At 41.5% G+C, this 18243-nt stretch overlaps 1 protein-coding gene across 1 annotated transcript; it reads right to left on the bottom strand.

Annotated features, from left to right (window-relative positions):
* On the bottom strand, positions 1 to 16149 carry LOC105558669. Its single transcript, XM_012006481.1, has 5 exons — positions 15508 to 16149; positions 6041 to 6373; positions 5629 to 5968; positions 4989 to 5126; positions 1 to 3400 (listed from the first exon to the last, which is right to left on the bottom strand). Exons 2-5 carry the CDS (start codon positions 6339 to 6341, stop codon positions 3271 to 3273), a joined length of 909 nt encoding a protein of 302 aa, XP_011861871.1. The 5' UTR covers positions 6342 to 6373; positions 15508 to 16149; the 3' UTR covers positions 1 to 3270.
* Between the last annotated feature and the right edge of the window lie 2094 nt (positions 16150 to 18243).

Here is an 18243-nt window from a genome sequence, read left to right as displayed (position 1 = left end):
ATGTGATAGAAATTAAATTAAAATTATTCAATAGTTATTAACAAAAGTTCAATTATTATATATACAATGATTTGTTCAACATATATGTAGGATATTCGGCATAACGTGTGCATTCACTCGTATACAGGTAAGTCTCGTTAAACTTAACTAAAATTCCTGTATTATTTTGAAAATAACTACTTTTCCCATTTTCAGTGCTACGTAGCGAGAAAGATGGGGGCATTTTGGGTGTGGCTTGGATAGCTCAGTTGGAAGAGTATTCGCTCGGCAAGTGAAAGGTCTCGGGTTCAAGTCCCGGTCTTGTCGTAGCCCGTTATTTTTTCTCGAAAATTAATGGGGTGCTTTGCAACAAGAGACACAAATTGACACATTGTAACACAGAATCATTTTATCCTCGTTTAATAATGTAATAAATAATAAAGATAAAACGATTCACTGTGTTATACAGTGTCGCCTGTGTACGTTGCTGAAAAGCACCCAATAAGTGGCACGTCTTAGTGCCTACTTCTCGAAGATACATCCCTATTTATTACTATGGATAAAACGTTCAGAGATTAATGAGAAAAAATTGACGAATTGCGTGTGCGCGTTGCAGTAGGTTGAACCACTGTAGGCGTTGTTTATCTCTTCTCTGTCTCTCACTGTTGCCCTATCCCTATGGGACTATGTGACTGAGCAACAGAATAAAAGCATTCTCGAAGAGTAGGGACGAAAGATGAAAGCACGTCAAATGATACAAATGGACCATAGGTAGAAACCGTAGCGTGTGTGCTCCTTGGCGAAAATAAGAAGCTTTATGAAGCGTTGATAACCGTTAAATGAAGGTTTTTTTAAAGTTCATACGTTTTCAAACTTTATGAGAATGCTTACACAACGCCGTTGTGTTTTGAGCGCTTTCAGAACGCTTATAAAATACTGTATATAACGTTTCATAAAAGTTCTACAACGCTAAGTTCAAAAATGCTATATACAAACGTCTTCTAAACGCCGTAGCGTTGCAATTTCCGCTCTACAAATTCTCTATTGACCGTTTTTAAACTGTCAACGAACTGCAAACGCTCACGTAAACGCTATACAAATACTTATGAAACTTTTTATTTTTGCCAGGGCTATAGCTAGCATCTGCTGTGGATTCTGTATTATGTGCTTTCACCTTTACAAAGCTCATCTCATCGCATAGCGTACTGGCTTACCAATTTTTTCCATTAGTCTCTCATTTATAACATAGGTATTTTCAAAATAATATAGAAGGTATAGATTTTTTAGTTTAGTTTTACGAGATGTATGAGCGAATATACGCCTTGTGCTAGACATCCTGCACTCGTATATACCCCAATAACCATTTCTGCAGAGGCAACATCTGCAAACAAATTTTGCTTCCCGAAAAGCTGCTGATGAGAAACATGTTTTTTTATTGAAAACGTGAGCAAAATTGTAGTAGAAATTTACCAACATCTGTTGGCAGACTACACGACAAAATGACGGCAAATAGCGAGCAGATTTGTTAAAAGACCACGAAGAAGATTGTCGAAGTTGACGGCAGATTGATAGCAAACACCAAGCAGTCTGCTGACTTAACTTGTCAACAGATTGGTAGCAAATTTTGTTTATTGGCGATTTATAGTTTGTAACTTTCCCATTAGATGGACGCATGGTATGACACTTTCTCTCGTAAGAAACAAACTGCACACGGCATTATAAATTAATGCATCCAAATGAAATTTTTCGATCATCTTTCTAGTGCTGAAGTGAGCTCTTTTGCACTCTCATCTACGAGTGTGTAGAAACCTTAAAGAATTATTACTATATGTTTACACATCTTTTGTAATATAAAGAAATGAAAACGTTAAAAAAGAAATAGAAACTGAAAATCCTGCTCAGTTTCTGCTGCCAATCTACCGTAGTTTTTTTTGCAATTTTCTGACAGACATTTCCTGGGCATATGGTACAAATTTGTTGGAAGTATGCGAGTGACAAATCTGCTCTCGATTTGGTGCGTCATCTGTCGTATTACTAATGACAGATTTACTCTTATGTTGTACTCAATTTGACATCAGAATGTGATTATAATTTTTAGTTGCAATTAGGGCGCACTTGAGGACACAGTAGGCTCTGGATTTGGCAGATTCACTTTGCAAGAAATTATTTCCCGATTGTTAACAATCTGCGAGCAACTGGTTATCTGGGTATAGTGTGTGGACTCGTGATACCACTCACGGAAAGATAGAAAGGACTGAGACAAACAGAATTTTCGCAATAGTTGTCGAGATATTACATTTGGCGGTAGATCGGGCTAATACGGTGAATTTTTTTCATCAATATTTCGTAAACTATTGCGAAAATTGCAAAATGCTACAGAACTTCTGTTTGCCTTACCCCCCCCCCCCTTCTATCTTCCCGTGAGCGGTGTCAGGAGTTGTGCAGAGCACTCTGCATATTAATTATTAACATATCTATAAATTAAATTAATAAATTGTCTCGCTTATGCGAGAGAAAATATTTATTCTACTTTCATCTCTATATGATCACACAAACGCACAAGACCAACGCTTTATTGTTGATCTTTAGTGCTTTTCCTCGTAGTTCTGTACGGACAATTATATCGTAAACGCAGCTATATGGCTATTTTCACGCTGTACCAATCTACGAAATACATCAAACCGATTGTTAGCGTCACATGTTTCATAGTACCGGCGACTAGCTAAAATTTTCGACAGTCTCGTTTTTGGATGGTACACGTTGTACATAGCGTTATTCTCGACCGAGAACTCGGTCTATCACGTTATGGTCACGACGAATGACAATTTCTTTGTATCAACGCGTTCTATTATCTATTTAGCAACTTTTCCTTGTAAGGGCCCACGAATTCTATCCGGCAACAAAAACAGAGTACTCCTCCTTTGCTTTTGAAGAGAGCAAGAGTTTTCATTTTACGGGGGCTGTAATAAGTTAGTGACTTTGAAGTGAAAGAATTTTTGTACCAAAATTCTATTTATTTTTCAATCTAATCCCCTTTTATCTCGATGCATTTTGCCTAACGATTTTCCACTTCTTTAAACCTTCCAAAAAAAAACGATTTCTCAAATTTTGCAAAATACACGTTTGTTTCAGTAATGATCTCCTCGTTCGATGCGAATCTTTTTCCACCAAGCCATATCTCCGATTTGAGTGTTATCTCTTGTAAAAGTCACTGACTTATCAAACAGCCCTCATACCTGAACGGAATTCGTGAGAAAATGTCTGTTTGGAGGAAGAATTATACAACTAAAATTACATGGGATGTACGGTGTTCTTTGTGCTCTGCTTCGATATCCTCGTGAGAGGCTCCTCGTCGAGATCATTGGAGATTTGATTCCATTGTTCATCCTCCTCTTCCTCCTCGTCGTGCAACGAATCTTTCCTAAAGATAGACAGAGTTACAGTTCTTTATTGTTGTAATAAGATCTTAATAAAAATTGAGAACAAAAAGAGATTAGCAAAATTAACTTTTCAAGGGAAGTGTGACATTAAAGGTGGAACCACTATTTTAGCGTTAAAAGCATCATCCTATCTTTATTGCTCATTATACGACGAAGAAAGAATCGTTAATTACTCGCACTCAGTTTCTTCTCAAGACAATTGAATTTTATTTGATTGCACATATTGCACTGTACAGGGTATTCTGCGATGATCGAATCCGCCGGCAAATTTAAATTGAGCGAAGCAAATCGAAAGTCCCATATCATTTTGCAAAATTCACGACAGTTTTCGAATAATAAATAAAAACGTCTGGGCGAATAAACGCACGAGAAACTGTAGGCCGCACTCGGTAGACTTTAAATGGCTTATTTGTTCCATCTTGTAGCGGTGAAGAACGTGCGGTGAGCATCATCTGAAGCTCGCCGCTCGCTGCGTGACAAGTTTTTCGGTGTGCAGCCAGTTTCACCTCCGTCTCTAACTGTCAGATACCCATGCCCATCGTTGCTACGACACTAAACAAATAAGACATTTAACGTACCTACCGAGTGCCGAGTCCGGCCTACTGCTCGTGCGTTCATTCGCCCAGACGTTTTTTTTATTACTCGAAAACTATTGTGAATTTTGCAAAATGATATGAAACTTATTGATTTGCCTCGCTCTATCTAAATTTTACGGCGAATTCGGTGATCGCAGAACATCCTGTGTAAGAGAAAACATATTTTCAAGAAATTAATATAAATTGACTATAAAGTGATATTAAGTTCATGGAGATCTTTTTGTAAACAATTAGCGAGAATGCCTCCATGCCTCCATGTAGGTAGCCCAATAATTCAAATCTTATTATGTGAGTATGGTATTGAATGCTAAATTTAGCATTTAAATACAAATTATTAGAAATCATCAATGATTTTTATTTGACCGTATCTGGCAATTTTTATAATACGGAAAATTTATTGCGAAAAATATTACCTCAGCCAGGGTTTGAACCTGGACCTTCATTCTCTCTATACCCAGTGAGAAATGATTCGTCGATCGACGTCGAAACGACATCAAATCGACATCGACACCGTCGAATTGACGTCGATCGACGAATCATTTCTCACTGAGTAGGCGGGCGTCTCAACCCAAGGCATGCCTCGGTGGTCGAATTGGTTGAGACGCCCGCCTAGAGAGAAGGGAGGTCCAGGTTCAAACCCTGACTGAGGTAATATACCTACATCCTGCTTGGACCTACATGGCATTCTCGTTGGTTGTTTGATTTTATCTAGGGGTCTTATTTAACTCTAATCTTTTTTCAAAGTACTACATGTAATTATATAAATTTAAAAAATAAGTCGATTTCGAAGACTACGCGCGAATAGTTAAAGATTAAAATAAAAGTCTAATCTTGTAATTTGCAGGAATACTCTCTCTATCTTTCCAACGAATATTCCAGTGAGCCCATAACAAACAGAAGATCGGAAATTTTGCAAAGCTATTAATTTCTACTAGATCTAATTAAGGAATTACAGGAGAGTAATATTACTAACTGATATTTGTTGCTGGACGGTAGAAATAAAGATTTCGGGCAATCCTTGAAATATGGCCAGCACTCGCCGTGAAATTTCCCACGGTTCTCCGCCTCGACATATTCCTTGAGAAGGTTTGCAAACGGCGACCGGCTGGCGCTAAGGATAAAAGGTTTGAATTTTTTTTATACGATCTGAAATATTTATTAAGAATATCATTTATAGTTGCCAGTGGTGATTAAGAATTAAAACAGTAAACGTTTTGTCAACCTAACTGGCAAATTTTATTCAATTCGTTACAACATTTCGGATGTGGGCTTATTTTTATCTTTTAACGGATAACGATGACTTACTAGTCTATGAATTTTTCCTTGTTTTCTTATTTAGTTCGTTAATTTATTTTCTATTCTCTTTACTAGATGACTGATTAATAATTTTAATCTCTTATATTTTGTTGATTTTACAGTATTGCTACTTGAAAAGGACCTGAAGTAAGGCCGAAACGTTGTAACAAATTTAATAAAATTTGCCAGTTGGATTAACAATAAGCTCAGTATTTTAATTTTAAATATTTATTATAACTTTACAATGAGAAAATAGAATTATCCGACAGGGAGCTCCTCCAACGTTCTTTAAAGTTCTACGAGTCCGAACTACTTACGTGAAAAACAACTTCAGCATTTCGCCGATTAGTCCAAAGTTATTCAAGTGGTGTCCCTGGACCTCGCAGATCGCCCTTAACAGACATGCTTTGCCGTTCATTCCCAGCGTGGTCAGCATTTCCTCGGCGGTGATGTAAAGCAGGGCCCGCTCGCCACCCTGGAACGCGTTTCTCGGCATCTCTGTCATGTCCCGTTTGTGTAATCTGCGTTTGATGAAAGCCGCGATGAAGTCGGCCATCATCATGCCGGCCTGCCGGCTCTTCAATTTCCTGTCGAAACTCTGCGGCAGAGCGCCGTACGGGTTCTCGTTATCTGTCAGGCCTAGCTTATCGAAGTCGACTGGAAAAAGAGACGCATGAGAATTTTAACATCGCAATTTTTTTTTCGGATTAATCACACGGACGGACTCACTCGTAAATGGCAGACTGATGGTCATGTTGCTGAGGAACCCGTAAGGTGGATGCCGAACGAAAGGCAACGCCAACGTCGGCGTGATCGTCATGATTGTGCCGGGTGGCAGCGCGATGCGTCCGTCGTTCGTGAACCAGAAGACCCTCTTCTGCCGGTGATGCGGCGCTTGGCGCGAGGATTCGTCCTCGCGAAGCGTACCACTGGCACCACTAGCACCGCTGGATGTACTAGATGACTCCCTCAGCACGGCCAGACCGAGCAGCAGCAGCAGCAGCAGCAGAAGACGTCCTCTTTGCGACATTCTGCGCTGTCCGAGTTGCCGCGACGAGACACCTGCGGTCACAAAGAGACAGATACAAAATGTTCTACGCGCGCGTTTACCAGATAAGCCCACGAATTGGAGCGATTAGGATTCTTTCTGGTCTTCAAGTTCGCCGCTCCGTACATCTTTTCAAGAGGAGGAGGGGGTGCGGGGAAGACTGGTAGGTACCAGGCGGCATCGAGTGTGGATTGTGGATTAGATTAATCGTTTTATTTGTGAACGAAACGTGTATAATAATTCTCATCCTCCTGATGGCGCCTGAAGTAGGCCGCGCTACGGACCGGACCTCGCGAAATTATTTGCGATAAATCCTGCGACGATGTATGCGTGTACTAAGTATCGAAGTCACGAGACTTACGGTACCCGCGGTGTACGTCGAGTAAAGCGCCAGGAAAAAAACTCTTGCGACAGGTATTGCCGATGGATTTCGTCGTCTTCCTCTTCGTCGTCGTTGTCGTCGGCGACTCGCATCCTGTTCGCGCAAAAGCGACCTATGCGCGCGCAGTAGAAAATTTTCCCTTGATTGATATTCGGGACGGGTAGTGCACCTTGCGCTGTCCAATTCGGCCAATTAGAAACTTAATTTGTGGGTAAGGAGGATAAGAGCGTCTTTCAGGGGGATAACTGTGCCCCCTCGTCGCGCGATAAGCTAAACGTCCATTTATCACGCCGCTGAAAATTCGCACCTAAGAGTTATTCGCCGACAAAAGTATCGGGAATGCCGTAAGCAGGAGAGACAGAGAATGGAGTAAGTTTTCGGTGAGGGGGATTTTGTACCTTGCTATCCATGCTTTTCGGTATCGTTAACTAGCAACAGCCAATGGCAATGACGATCTTTGAAAAAGGCGCAGCTTTTCGTGGATTGTTGCTAGTTAACGATACTGAAAAGCCTCAATCGCAAGTTACAGAGTTCCCGTACTGGGCGTCAATTCTGTATCTTACACTGTAGTGCAAAAAATGAATAGCTTTGTCTCCTTTTAATCGTTCCCTTAGAAAGCTTTGTCTCTTTCTAATCGTTCCCTTAGAAAGAGACAAAGCCGTTTACTTTTAACAGTTTCACTGTATTGTAATATACAAAATTGACTCCCCCTGGAAGCTTAAACCCTCGAGGGAATGGAATCCGGAGTATCGCATTCGCGGAATTTTCGTTTAATCTTGATATTCCCATCGTTACGTTTTTCTATTACGTGATACCAGTAGAGGATATCATAACGTACACACGTTAAACGTGCATAGTCTTAATTATGTCGGATGCGCCGCGGAACGTGTGCTGATTGTTATCGCGAGCTTCGTGCCGCATCTCTCTCTCTCTCTCTCTCTCTCTGAGTCCTCCCCTTTACATCGAACTGCGTGACGACCATACGTCGTACCTACTTGCCGGTTACACCGGGACATTCGTGTGCGAGTCGAGTTCATTTTCTCATTAGGCTTTGGTCATACGACCGACCTCCCTACCGGCGAGAGACTCCCCACCCATTTTGATCAGTGTGTAACAGTATATAAACTGCAAAACAAGCGTGGTTAAGGGGAACCAGGCGACCGGGCTGTGCCCTAGAAAAATGCAAGCCGCACGCGCGTTTGTCCGTATACCGTCCGCGTCAGTCGTCACGTTCGTTCCTTCTTTCCTTCGAAACGAGCTGCTCGCCTCACGAGCTCCGCTAGCTCCCTCGCAAATCCCAGCTCAAATATTTATACGTGATATAAATCGAGGAATTTGGTGGAAGAACGACTTAAGTTTTCGTATAAGAATTTTACATTCCAAGTTTTTAAATTGAAAACTTACGTATTTATTGATCAAACTATAAGATTCCAAGTGCACATTTTATAGATATTGATCTATAAAATACGATTATAAAGCTTTTAGCTTAGCTTTTATAATATATGAAAATGCGATTTGTCGACTTAAGTCGTTCTTCCATCAAACTCCTCAATTGTATTATGTACATTGAGTATCGATAGCGTTTGTGCTGATGCAAACGTCTTCTTAAATCTGTTGAGAATGTTTGATTGAATTGGTAAAAATTAAATAATTGATACAATTTTCTCGTTAAACGCAAATGGTCGACGAGCGTTTCGGTTCCATAACTGCAGCATGAATTTTCGGCGCATTAAATTTACGAGAAGGTCATTACCCCCATATCACGGTCTTTTTTTTTATAAAACTTGTCCAGTTCTGGATTTAAATTCATTTTACGCAATCGTGCTTCGCGAATGTCGTAACACACACCGGTCATCACTCTAAAAAAAAATAAGAGAGAAATAACGTTTCTGCAAATTATCTTCGTCGAGAAATCAGCGGAAGCGCCGGAAACGGATCGACTCGATTCGATCTAGATTGTCTGACCCACATTGTTTAATGCGTGTCGAGAGTTAAAGTTCGGCTGACGGAAGAGTAGGAGGGTGGGTCGACCGCTAAGCGGCATCGCGCGGAATACGAATTACGATTGACCCCCATATTCCGATATGTGCGACGTGTCGTGCGTGTCCGAGGGGAGCGCGCGACTGACCGGCGCACCTCAAATTAAGCTACCTGGGTAATCAGGTCCCGGTACTGATATCGGCTGCAGGCCGCGCACCGGCTTTTTGACGAGGCACCGTTAGTTAACTTGTAAAAAAAACCGGGTCGATTTTTAAGATCTGGTTCCCGCAGCCGGTCCGAGAGAGGCGAGCGTGTGAGCGATCGGACGCCTCTTCCGGGGTGAAGCTCGACAGGTTTGATAATAATGTTCGCCGCTTAATGTCGGCTCGTTGGTGATTGCCTCCGGGCAATGTTTTCGCGTGAATGGAATTCTTATTACTGTAAGATAAAACACCTTTTTTGAGAGACACACATTAGGAGACCAGGTAGAACAAGCAATCAATTGAAGTGATGACCCTTTCATTGATTGGTTCTATTTACAAAATTTCAAAAGACACATTTCTTACCCAGTGAGAAATGACTCGTTGATCGATGTCGAAACGACGTCGATTCGATCTCACTAGGTAGCGTGCATTTACTGAGAAAACATTGTTTATATTATCACGTTCGCGCTAATATGGCTCTTTGGCTCGAGTCACAATCGCGAAAAAAATTGCCAAGTTCAGAGTAGTTCATAGACATATAAAAGATAGACTGCTTATGAGGCAGTGGAAACCCTAGGTGAGGGTATTTTTCTGAGGGAAAAGGACAACATCAATTTATTTAGGTATCTGTCTTCCTCTAATGGGCGTGATTCGCAGCACTAGAGAAAGAAAGATATCCAAATAAATTTATGTCCTTTTCCCTCAAGAGGACATCCTCCACTACCTCATAAGTAGTCTATCTTTTATGACTTATGTCTATGAGAGTAGTGTAATAGTCCCTGAATGTACGAGTTTCTTTTTTGCAAGCTGAATTTGATTATTTCCGAGTGTGCGGACGGTAGACGATTCGCGAGCGTCTCCCGAGCGTAACGATATTAATAAAATCTAACAATAAGAAAACGAAAGAAAAGGTAACTTATCATAAAAGGGTTGATATAACATTTAAGTGATAAATAACGTCACGATTGTTATCGTGTTTTGTTCTACCTGGGGAGGTGTATCGTTATTATACATTGTTGTATACTATACTTATCGCGTCTTTTCCGTTGACTCGATGCTTGCTCTCCCCCCGCCCCACAAATCTCCCCTGGATCATCATTAACACGCTTGAGAAATTTGTCGTGCGTTAAATAAAATAGCATCCTTGGATCTAGCGCCTAAAATTATTTCACGGTTGAGTTGCGGCGAGCTGAATTCAAACGCAAACGTTACGGTTTCGCTTCGGAGTTGCAGCGTTTGCAACCGCGAGGCACATTGCGCCCGATCTTACATGCATCTACTTACAGATACACATTTTATGTTTCTTTCGCATCAAAATGCAGCGAATTCTTGACCCAGTGCCTTCTATACTCGGCTTAACGGTAGTATAATGCGTCGTACTTTAAAGAATCGCGCTCCCGATGACTTCCGCGAAACGAAAGGAAAAAGAAAGGAGACGAGAAGAAAAAGACAAGGATTCGTTATCCCTAAAACGCGTTCGGGTTTATCGAAACCACGATGAATCCCATGTGACTCGCGGGGTCGTCATCGATAATCGATAATCGTAATCAAAGTAATTTGCATCCGGATTGACCTCTCTGTAGCCGAACATCTCACTCGCGACTAACAATGAGTGTCGAGCGCGTGGCATTACACGAGTGTCTCGTCGTAGAATTAATTTACGATGCGCGTAGCCACGTGTGTCGGAAAGTAATTACCGCGCGCTCGTAATCAGCTACTTTCTAAGTGTAAACGACACGTGCGGAGGTTTTACTGTACCGGCAGTTACGTCGAGCCGGAGTAATTATTATAGAATGTAATATTGTAGAAAAAGAACGTATCGCTGCGTAATGCAAAAACGTACATCAAGAGATTAACAGGACTTTAATCGCGACAGCCTTATCGTATCAGATATTAGCGATGATACTCATTTCTCAAAGCAGCGACGTACGAAATAATGTATAGCGATATCAAAACATTTTAATTTGAAAAATTTAGACGTCGTGCGCTGTGATAAAAATTTGTGGTTTTGTTAAGAAGATAATTTCAAAGATTACTAAATCATTATATTTTAATAATACAGTATCGCAGATTTGTAAGTCACTGATCTACAGACTTTATTTAAGAGTTACGTAAGACGACACGGTGCTCTCGTTAATGTGCAAGTATCGCGACCCCATACAGTGGGGATTCATTCGTCGATCGATGTCGAAACGATGTCGAATCGACATCGACACTGTCAAATTGACGTCGATTCAACATCCTTTCGACATCGATCAACGAATAATTTCTCACTAGAACGGAATCGCGAGCCTACGATCCGTGGGTTTTCCTGCGCGCATTCGTACGAAAGCGAACGTGACGATCTCGCAGACATCTCGATGCGATTACAGTCACTTACTATTATAGTGATACGACAGAGTCGTGGATGTGAATTTAAAAAACGACAACTTTATTTCGGCCCATATTCTGAATCCTTTTTTATCGATAAAAATGCCTGCAAAAGATCTTTTCAGCCAATAAGAATCCTCCAAAACTAATTTTAGGCCCTTTCATCGATAAAAGAAGGTTCAGAATGTGGACCTTTGTCGATATAATAAGGATAAAGTAAAGTCGTCGCATGAGTTAAAAGAATCGTCATCGAGTCTAAAGAAAATGTCGATTCTGAACGCTTTAATTGAAAGGACCTAATTAAGTGCCATGGAAATCTAATCGAGAGAAAAAATAATCGGAATTAGCATCGAAATTGGCTCCAAGCGCGACGACAGTAATTCGATTACTGATTGTGGGCCCCAAAATGGGTTGTCTTTTTTTTCCCAGAGTAATGCATGAACCCAAGGCGTGCCAATGCGCATATAATATGCTTTTAATGCGCATTTTATTGCATTGACTTCAAAACAACGTCAATTGCGTGTTTAAAATGCGCGAATTACTTAAGGGGTTACATCTATCAGACGTCTCTTAAAATAGACCTTTTTTTCGGGAATTTTTTTCCCATGAAGCAATAAAACAATCAAAATACAGTATAAAGGGTTCATTATACATATAATAAGGTGTACAAAAAATTTTATGTTTAATATTTTTTTCCAAAATGGCCGCAGTACAGACGGTTGAAGTACAGTGTCTTTTTCTGGAAGAGGTCTGCGGCAAGATGAATAACATTTTTCCATCTGCACCTAGGACTAAATAAAAAATTTTTTCGTAATCTACACTAAATTTGTCAGAGAAGTACACATGATTATTAACCAAACTTAATTTTTCGCAAGTAGACATAAATTTAAACTTTTTTTCGTTTTTCAGCAAAAATTTGACGTTTAAACGTTTATAAAAAACGTAATTGTTAATCAATCATTAAAATCGTGTGTACTTCTCTTTAAAATATATCTAAGAAGCTACAGTTTAAATTTCAAGTCGATCGGATAAAAATTGCAAAAGTTATTCATCTTGCCGCAGACCTCTTCCAGAAAAAGACACTGTACTTCAACCGTCTGTACTGCGGCCATTTTGGAAAAAAATATTAAACAAAAAATTTTTTTGTACACCTCATTATATGTATAATGAACCCTTTATACAGCATTTTGATTGTTTTATTGCTTCATGGGAAAAAAAATCCCCGAAAAAAAGGTTTATTTTAAGAGACGTCTGATAGAGATGTAACCCCTTAAATGTTTGGGCATATTTAAGATATATAATTTTAGACATATAATTATTTATATTTATGTGGTGAGCGTTGCGCAGAGAAATATGCCCTGCTTAGTAAACAAATGAACGGAAAACATCCAAGTTCAAATCCACCCACGGATACCACCATGGTCTTTTCGAATGCCACTTCTCTCGGAGAAAAGAAAAAAGAAAAAATGGGCAAGGCCCCCATACACCCCGCGCATGCGTGTGCGTGTGTGTGTTGTGTGCTTTTAGTAAGATCCCTACGCATCTCACTCATTTATAATAAATTTACAGTGTCCAATCAGTACCGGCGTTAGGGTGGGGCGCGGTCGGGCGATCGCCCAGGGCGCCAAGTCTGTAGGGGCGCCGTTGCCTGACTTCACCTAGTTTGAGAGCGAGAGAGATTCCCTATAATATAAAAACAAAATGGGGTTCGTCGTTCGATGTCATCGCCTTGTCTTTTCCCCCTCAAGAATTTTGAGCCCTTGAATTTGAATGGACGCCACGATAATCTCGCTCAGGGCGCCAATGTCGCTAAAACCGACGCTGTGTCCAATAATGCGGTGTTCAATAATGCAGTGTCCAATAGTTACGTGTCCAAATAGAGATTACCTCGATATCTGGCTATAGAGAAAGGACACGAATAGGAACATGGAATATCGTGGGACCAAATACGCCTTGCCCAAAACAGAGGTGTCGATCTACTCGTATATTATGGGTAAAGCGAGTTAAACTGAAAAGGAAAGTTATGTACCATTTTGTAAAATTTGCAATCTGTGCTTACATTTTGCAGTAGGTTGAGCTAATCCAGCGATTTTTTATCATCAATATCTTGATAACTATTGCGAAAATTGCAAAATGGTACAGGACTTTTCTATTTGTCTTAGCCCCTTCTATCTTCGCGTGAACGGTGTCAGGAGCTGTACGGAACATCCTGTATATATTTATATGTATATAAATTTTATGCTTATGCATAAAAAATTATGCCTGAGCGGTCAATGGTACAGTTTTTTTGGAATGCGCTACCACAATATACATTAAATGCACATGTAATACGGAATAAAATACGTGCATTAAATGTGAATTTAAATTTACATTTATAATAAAGCACATTATACGCGCATTGGCGCTCCTTGGGTGTAGTGATGAACGTCTGCCACATAAGTTGCTTTCCTTTTACGTGAAAACTCAGATAAATCTCACTTGTGACGTCATAACTCATTGTCAGTTGAATGCATGTTCCTTTTGGTTCTTGAGAAGTGAGATTCAACCAGATTTAACTGAGTTTTTGCACACGATCAAGACCGTGTGCTTTAGTGAGTTTAATAGACTCACATTAATGTCGTCATATCTCAGTATAAAATACTCACATAACTGAGTGACTCAGTCAGTACCACTTGAGTGTAAAAGGAAAGCAGCTATAGTCACAGCGATGGGGAGGTTTTGACATCCACGCTTATACCGTTCGCACGAAAGAGACAAGAGAAAACTAGGATAATGTACTCGCGCGAGGTGTAGACGTTAACAGCTCAATCACGTGCGATCTATTTAATATATGTATGTATGTGCAAGACCTTCTAGCATTTTATCGATGTTTGCTTAATCGAAAAATTAAACTCTCTCTCCCTCTCTCGCGCGCGCGCGCGATTTTTGACAGTTCTTATAAAATTAAGGGGAAAAGCTTTAAGATTTTTATAAAGTATTCTCGCAGCGCGATTATCTCAGTTAATCTCAATCTTGCTGTAAAGGAATTTTCATTCGCGTACTCGCTAGAACGCGCGGCGCGAAGATAAAAGGAGATCGCGGCGGCCGCGGCGCGGCGGTCCACGTGCGCGGCTGGAGCCTTCGGCGTAGCCTCGGTTTCAGAAAATATACACCGTGCACTGTGAAAATGTGCACACGCAACCGTTATGCCACATCTACGCGTAACCATGTGGACTGGTCGATCAGTAATCATAAGCCTCGCGTATTCACTACACGTGCTTAACCACGGAGATTAACCCGTTCGCTCACTTGCAAACCGGCGGCTCCCGCGATCCACCTGTCCGTCATCACGGCAACGCTTTTTCGAATAGCAACGCGGAGAAAGAGAGAGAGAGAGAGAGAGAGAAAGAGAGAAAGATAGGGGAGCAGGAGGGAGGAAAAAGACCGAGCGGCGACACCAGGATAGAATCCCGGCAGGCGACGTTGAAAGAAAGATGTTTGACGCTCGATTAAGCCTGACATTGCCAAGGAAAGGAAGAAAGGCCGCTCCGCGGCCGCTACTTACCGGCGCAAAAAGAATTTCGCTGTGGATGCTGTTCATTCAGCGTCGCGCGTGGGAATAAAAACAAGACATATAGATAACACTTCTATCTCGACGCGGGACAATACGCTTCTGTAAAGTTTCCGTGATTAACAAGCAAATTTGCAAAGACTTAAGACCGAATCAGACTAGCAATTGTTGACTCAGATTGAATTGAAATTGGCGATTGACGATTGTCCTTTAGCTAATGAGAGCAAAACAGCCAGCGATTTAATTGGCTCCCATTGGCTAGAGGACAATCGTCAATCGCCAATCCCAATCCAATCGGAGTCAGCAATCGCTAGTCCGATTCGGTCTTAACGATATTTGACAAAAGAACGAGACCGCTGAAATTATAAAGAAGGGAAAATGCATCGTCGGAGTACGGAGAGAAAAATTTATCTCGCGTGATGTTAATCGCTCTCGCACGAATCCGGAAGCGGAATTGGAAAAATAAGCAGGTAACGTCAATCAACAATCGTGATTTGACCCTTTCACGGCCGAATTACTTTGCATTTATTATTACGATTCTTTTAAATACACAGAACACAATAGCATCCTGGGAGCAGAGAGGCGAAAAATACAAGCGGGATTTCTATGTGCTAATGGTCACGAAAGGTAAATTGCGCAAATCGCACGTAGGTATCATCTCACCTTTTGTTCAGCCGCGGGTGCGATGCTTGACGAACGGAAGGCACCGGCTGGACGATATGTAGGGTAATCTTGATACACACTGATTAACAGAGTTGATTAACAGAGAGCCGCGGTGCGGCGCGATCGCTCTGCCGGCGCCGATGTAGCAGCCCAATTTACGCGGGCATGCCGGAGGAAAAAGGACAAAGAGGGGAAGATGCGCGAGTACCACACGCGTGTACGCGGACGCTTCTATCCACCGCACGGCATTGTCGGCCGTGAAAAATGGAACGACGCGCAGAAGTTGATCTAGTTCTCCGCGCGTCGTTAACGAACACCCGTTTCCTGTTCCTCTACTGCGTTATCCGGAGAACGGCCGAACGGACATCGACGTGCACACTCCTCCCGACCGCAACTCGCGCACTCCTCCCGACCGAGACTCGCGATTTATCATCGCAAATCGAGCCTTAGCCGCGGACACGCTTCATTCTGGTGCAACAGCCGCTGCGGCGACCGGCAGGCTCTGGTCCTCCCCGCGACCTGGGGTGTTGATCCAGGGTCTTTGAGTTTCATAAGAAATTTGCGAATCGAATGCGAAACGCAGACGACGTCGCTTTACGTCACTGCGACTTCCGCGAGACGCGAACCGATTGAATCGCGTGCACGCGAACGAGTATTTCAAATGTCCCCCCCCCCCCCAGAAAACACCCCTTGTCGACGACTCGTCCACTCGCGTCTCGTCTCGATGGAACTCTACGAAAAACACTATGTCTCGGGCCCTCGACGCGCTGCGTGGAATTCAAAATGATCGGTGGTCTTATGTCGATCGCGCGGATGCAGTGCCGCTGGCCCGGAGATGATATTCCACCGCGAAAAGTCAAACGGCCGTATCGGAACGCCGGTTTCGCTTCCGTGCGCGTGCTCGCCGACTTTCAGACTGATCGTGCTCCCTCACCGTCCGTTGGTCTCTGGCACGAGACCACGTATCTCCCTCCTCGAGGTACGCGCCGCGAATACCCTTTTCACTGACGCCGCGATCCCCGTTGATGGCCCCGCGGTGGGGCCGCGCGCGCCTCCCGTCATTCAAGAGCACACCTCGACCAGCTGATGTCCATTTCTACCAATGCAGATTAACTTTAATCTCGACTCTTTTTACTTTTTATCTATTTTTTTAGCGTCAGAAATGGAAAAGTTCAAAGTTAATCTGCATTAGTAGACATAGACACGAGTCAGTTGAAACAGAAAGAAGTATCCTAGTAGTACAGTGCATTGGCTGAACATTGGTTCAATGTTGGTTATATTAGAAATGTATTGTCCAACCGATATTGGCTGTGTTCCGATATTCACTGCCAGTACTGCAAGTCTATAGTTTACGTTACGTATACTATACATTTTTAGTACTGGCACAGAATATCGGAACACAACCAATATTGGTTGGCCAATACATTTCTAATATAACCAACATTGAACCAATGTTCAGCCAATGCACTGTGCACACAGCCATTGTCCAATGTAAAGCCAATATTGGTCATGGAATAAATATTGCACGATAATAATTATATAATATTAGATTTATATTAGAAGTGCATTGGCCAATATTTAACAATGTAATAAGAATATTAATCTAATATTCTTGTTATATAATGCAATATTAAACCAATATTGCTAAATAGCTGTATTAGCTAAATAACCCAGTGCAGGTATAATGTGCTTTAAACGTATATTTAAATTCGCATTAGTACACTTTTTATCCTGCATTAAATGTGCATTTAATGTATATTGTGGTAGTACATTCCAAAAGACTGTATCTTTAATCGCTTATGCATAATTTTTCACGCATAAGCATGTATAAATATAGAGTATTATATAAAATTATATAAGAGAACGGGACGGGAGGATGGGCGAGCAGAATGAGAGAAGTGAGGGCGTCGGGAAGAAAGAACCAGAATGTAATGGTCGCTAAGGGCCAATCCAAGGGCGTCCGGAGGGGGGGGGGCAGATGCCCCATCTTGCAAGATGGGGCATCTGCCCCCCCCCTAGAATTTGTAATCAGCAAAAAATTTTGCCTATTTGGCATACCTTGTCGCGGTGAGAAAGCTATTACCAAAAGGTGTACACATATGTATATACACCTTTATATATGTATATATATTTGAAATCATATAAGTATTCTGGAAGTAATATTTTAACAATATAAATGATGCCCCCCCCTGGAAAAAATTCTGCGGACGCTCTTGGGCCAGTCGCGGGGAGGAGGTGGATGGAGGGTGTAAAGGGTTCGGGCACGCTCCCTACAAAAGCGCCACTTTAACCCCTAAGGGGGAAATAAAGTGATACATACATACATATATAAAATTATATATCTCAAATGCCAAACATGTTAAATACGCGCCTGTTGAGCACACAATGTTGTTTTGATGTCAATGCAATAAAACGCGCATTAAAAGCACGTTCTATGCGCATTAGTGTTCCTTAGGAAGAGAAGGCGTCCATTTTACAATATTGGACCAATTTTGGGAATACTCGCTATTATATATTTACATTATTTCCCATTATATTGCGCCAATATATTGTCCCAAGGAGCGCCAATGCGCATAGAACGTGCTTTTAATGCACGTTTTATTGCATTGGTTTAAAATAACATTAATTATGTGTTCAAAATGCGCGTATTTAACATGTTTGGGCATGTTTGGGCATATATATTTGAAATGTATAATTTTATATAATTCTCTATATTTATACATGCTTATCTACACC

The sequence above is a fragment of the Vollenhovia emeryi genome, unplaced genomic scaffold, assembly GCF_000949405.1.
Source record: "Vollenhovia emeryi isolate VEMERY1.0 unplaced genomic scaffold, V.emery_V1.0 DF939323.1, whole genome shotgun sequence".
NCBI classification, from domain to species: Eukaryota; Metazoa; Arthropoda; class Insecta; order Hymenoptera; family Formicidae; genus Vollenhovia; species Vollenhovia emeryi.
The sequence above is the reverse complement of the archived record's forward strand: the minus strand, read 5'-3'. Positions and strand labels throughout refer to the sequence as shown.